The sequence below is a fragment of the Sturnira hondurensis genome, unplaced genomic scaffold, assembly GCF_014824575.4.
Source record: "Sturnira hondurensis isolate 20B ecotype Veracruz unplaced genomic scaffold, ASM1482457v3 Scaffold0005287, whole genome shotgun sequence".
Lineage (NCBI taxonomy): Eukaryota > Metazoa > Chordata > Mammalia > Chiroptera > Phyllostomidae > Sturnira > Sturnira hondurensis.
In genome coordinates, this window is record NW_028077918.1 from 1 (window position 1) to 3,104 (window position 3,104).

At 54.4% G+C, this 3,104-nt stretch overlaps 1 gene segment (V, D, J or C); it reads right to left on the reverse strand.

Moving 5' to 3' along the window:
• Nucleotides 1-1,700: 1,700 nt before the first annotated feature.
• Nucleotides 1,701-2,528, reverse strand: LOC118987554 (immunoglobulin lambda variable 3-9-like; the record flags this gene model as incomplete). The annotated part of the segment is given in 2 exon segments: nt 1,701-2,003; nt 2,380-2,528. Coding segments are annotated over 2 exon segments (349 nt in total), but the record flags the coding sequence as incomplete, so codon positions are not given.
• Nucleotides 2,529-3,104: the final 576 nt, after the last annotated feature.

Genomic DNA, 3,104 nt, shown 5'->3' on the forward strand with positions numbered 1-3,104 from the left:
GGGTCTTGGTGCTGAACTGTGCTGCCCTCTTCAGACTGAGCTTCATTCAGGCCTCAGATCCTGTGATGCTGTGAAGAAAAGGGTTTTACAAACAGACATTTACTGTGGTCACATGCGTGGTGTTTGGAGAGAAGGTGGGATTCATTTCTAATTTTCATCTTCATTATTTTCTGCTTCATTATGAACAGATTCTGTGGCTCTGACACAGGTGCTCAGTGTTTTCTTTGGCAGCATCGCAGGGGCTGTAAATCTCATCCCCTGTTTCTTAATCCTCTTTATTACAGCTTTTAGGTCAAAATTTCCAATTTGGATTTTTGACCTCTGAGTCTTCCCTTGCTGTGTCAAATCATTGATTCTCTCTTATGATCGGAGGAAATAATGTCACAGTCACATTTTCTGTGTCCTAGTCCACAAAGTGTGTCATCTGGGCCATTTCAGGGCCCTTTTGGATAAAATGGTTTTACATTCACAACAGTCCTGTTTTCGTGATTATTTGAAGGAAAGTCTGACAGGGTGTCAGGCAACAGGACTGATTCCTGTGGTCATGCAACACGAGTGTGTCCCCCTGTGTCAGGGATTCCCATTTGGGGTTTATTGACTGACCTGATCACAGGTCAGTGCTGTGTCCACCACCTGTTCCCACTGACACTTTCTGAGATGCCAAGAGTGCAGACTAAGTTGGGGGACTAAGTTCCTCACCGTGGGACACACATCTCCTGACTCATCCACCAGATGCCTGAACTGGGAGCTTCCCCCTGACTGGGCATATGCACTGTATGCTTGTGGGCTGACCTGTGACCGTCCCCTCCCGTGTCCTCAAGTGGCTCCCTCCTCAGCCTCAGCTGGTTTCCTCCCAAATGTGCTCACCTATTTCACAGGAACCTTTGCAGGTGCTCAGAGTGTCACCTCTATGGGGCCCTCTCTTCCTCCACACTCTCCCACTGGGCTGCTATTTCCTCTCTGGGGCCTTGGACACTCCCTCTGACACAGAGAACCTACTCAGTGTCATGTCAGGGAGTCTCTGTGGAGGGAAGCTCAGAGGCAAGACCTGGGAACGGCAAAGCAGTGACAGAGGGGGGCTCTGCTGGAGGCTGCCAGGTCCTTGTGGCCTGAGGCAGGGCCTGGATCTTGGCACCAGGTGGTCACAGGGCATAAGTCACACTTGGGGAGAGGAATGACCCTGAGGGAGGCAATCCTCTGCCCCGCGGGAACTTGTCAGTGAGGGCACAGCCGTGGTCACTGGGGCTCCAGCTGAGGTGCTGGGTGTGCAGCCAGTGGTTGGCCCATTCAGAGACCTGGGCAGCCACGGAGCCTGGGGCCTGTGGAGGTCAGCTGAGCTGGGAGGTTCTAGGGATTAATTCCTAATATTCTTTCCAAGGAGCAGCCTAGTCACCCTGGTGTAGACATTGAAGGGCCGTTACTTGTGGACACAGGACTCCAGCAGGCTGGGTTTTGTCAGCTGCTCCTCCAGGAAGCTGCACCACAGCACCGACTCAGCAGGCAGCCTGGTCCTGCCTCCCTGAGTCCACTCCTGACCCACCCTCTGCACAGCTGCCTGAGGCTGGGAGGAGGGGCCACTTGCACATCTGAGAAATGGGACCTGGGCCAAAGCTGCTCATGGCTTTGCATCCTCCTGGGTCCTGAGGAGAAAGTGACTCAGACTGAGGTTTTGGTCTCACTTCCCCGTCTGCCTGTGTTACTGTGAGCATCAGCACCGTAGTCCCACAGCTGACAGTAATAGTCAGCCTCATCCTGGGCCTGGGCCCCGCTGATGGTCAGGGTGGCCGTGTTCCCTAACTTGGCACCTGAGAATCGGTCAGGGATCCCTGAGGGCCGGGTGCTGCTATAGTAAATTTCCAGCACAGGGGCCTGGCCTGTCTTCTGCTGGTACCACTGCACATTATAACCTCCAATGTTGTTTCCCCCACAGGTGATCCTGGCTGTCTGTCCAGGCTCCACAGATACCGAGGACAGCTGTGTCAGCTCATAGGAGGACACAGAGCCTGCAAGAGAAGAAAGGAAGGTGGGTTTAAGGATAAAGGACCGCGTCCTAGTGGACTCTTACCTGCCCTTCTTGGAAACATCTACAGGGATTCCCTGGACCATCAATCTCAGCCCTAGTAGCCCAGGGATCCAGCTGACCCATGTGGCCTGTGAGGAAAAGAGGACCCTCCTGTCCCTTTCTCTTGAAAGGTGCAGCCACTCTGGCTCCCTCAGAGCCAGTGAGCACAGTGGAGGGTACTGAACCCCATCCCCTCATCCTGCAGCAGGGCCAGGGGCATCTGGAGCCCACAGGCACTTCCCTGCTCAGGTCAGAGTCAGAGTTAGGCTTGTCCAGATCCCTGGGGTTGGTGGTGAGTGGGAGCCTGGGAGTAGCACCTGTGCAGTGAGCGAGGAGGCCCAGGAGGAGAAGGGTCCAGGCCATGATGGAGGTGCCCCACTTCTGCTCCCTGAGGCCCCAGGCTGGGCAGCTTTCCTCCCAGGCCTCTCTTATCCCCTTGCTGGGAGGAGAGCTGCTGGGTATGCAAATCAGCAAGGGCTCAGGGGTGCTGCCTGAGGACCTGGGTGGCTCCTGATGGGGCTCAGACTGATAGACTCAGGGAAGGGAGGGGCGGTCCCTGCAGACCCCATCTCATTCCCAGGAGATTCTGGCTCATCTCCTAGTACCAGAATGTCCATTCCAGACTGTCTCATGGCCTCACTTCTGTGCTGGCTTGGCCATAGCTGAGCTCAGAGGTAACATCTGTCTGCATGTTCTGAACCCACTATAGAACGTTAACTGAATAAACCTAACAATATGAGACAATATGAGCCTGAGGTCTGAGCACGTTGCTCAGGTTACATGCAGCACTTGGAGCCTCTGAGATGCTGCCAGTTTCTAAGTCAGTTTCGACTCCTGTGACAGGTCATGGGTGCTGTGCCTCATTGTCCCCAGTGTGTGCTAGTGCCCGGGTCAGGGCCAGGGCTTGGAATGATGTGACAGTTACAGTGTGAGCATGAATGGGGTGGGCTGGGCAGGAATGAATTACCAGGACCTGTGATGGACAATCAGGCCAATTTTACAAGAACCCAACCTGAGAGAGTCAGAGTCAGTGTGTTATGTC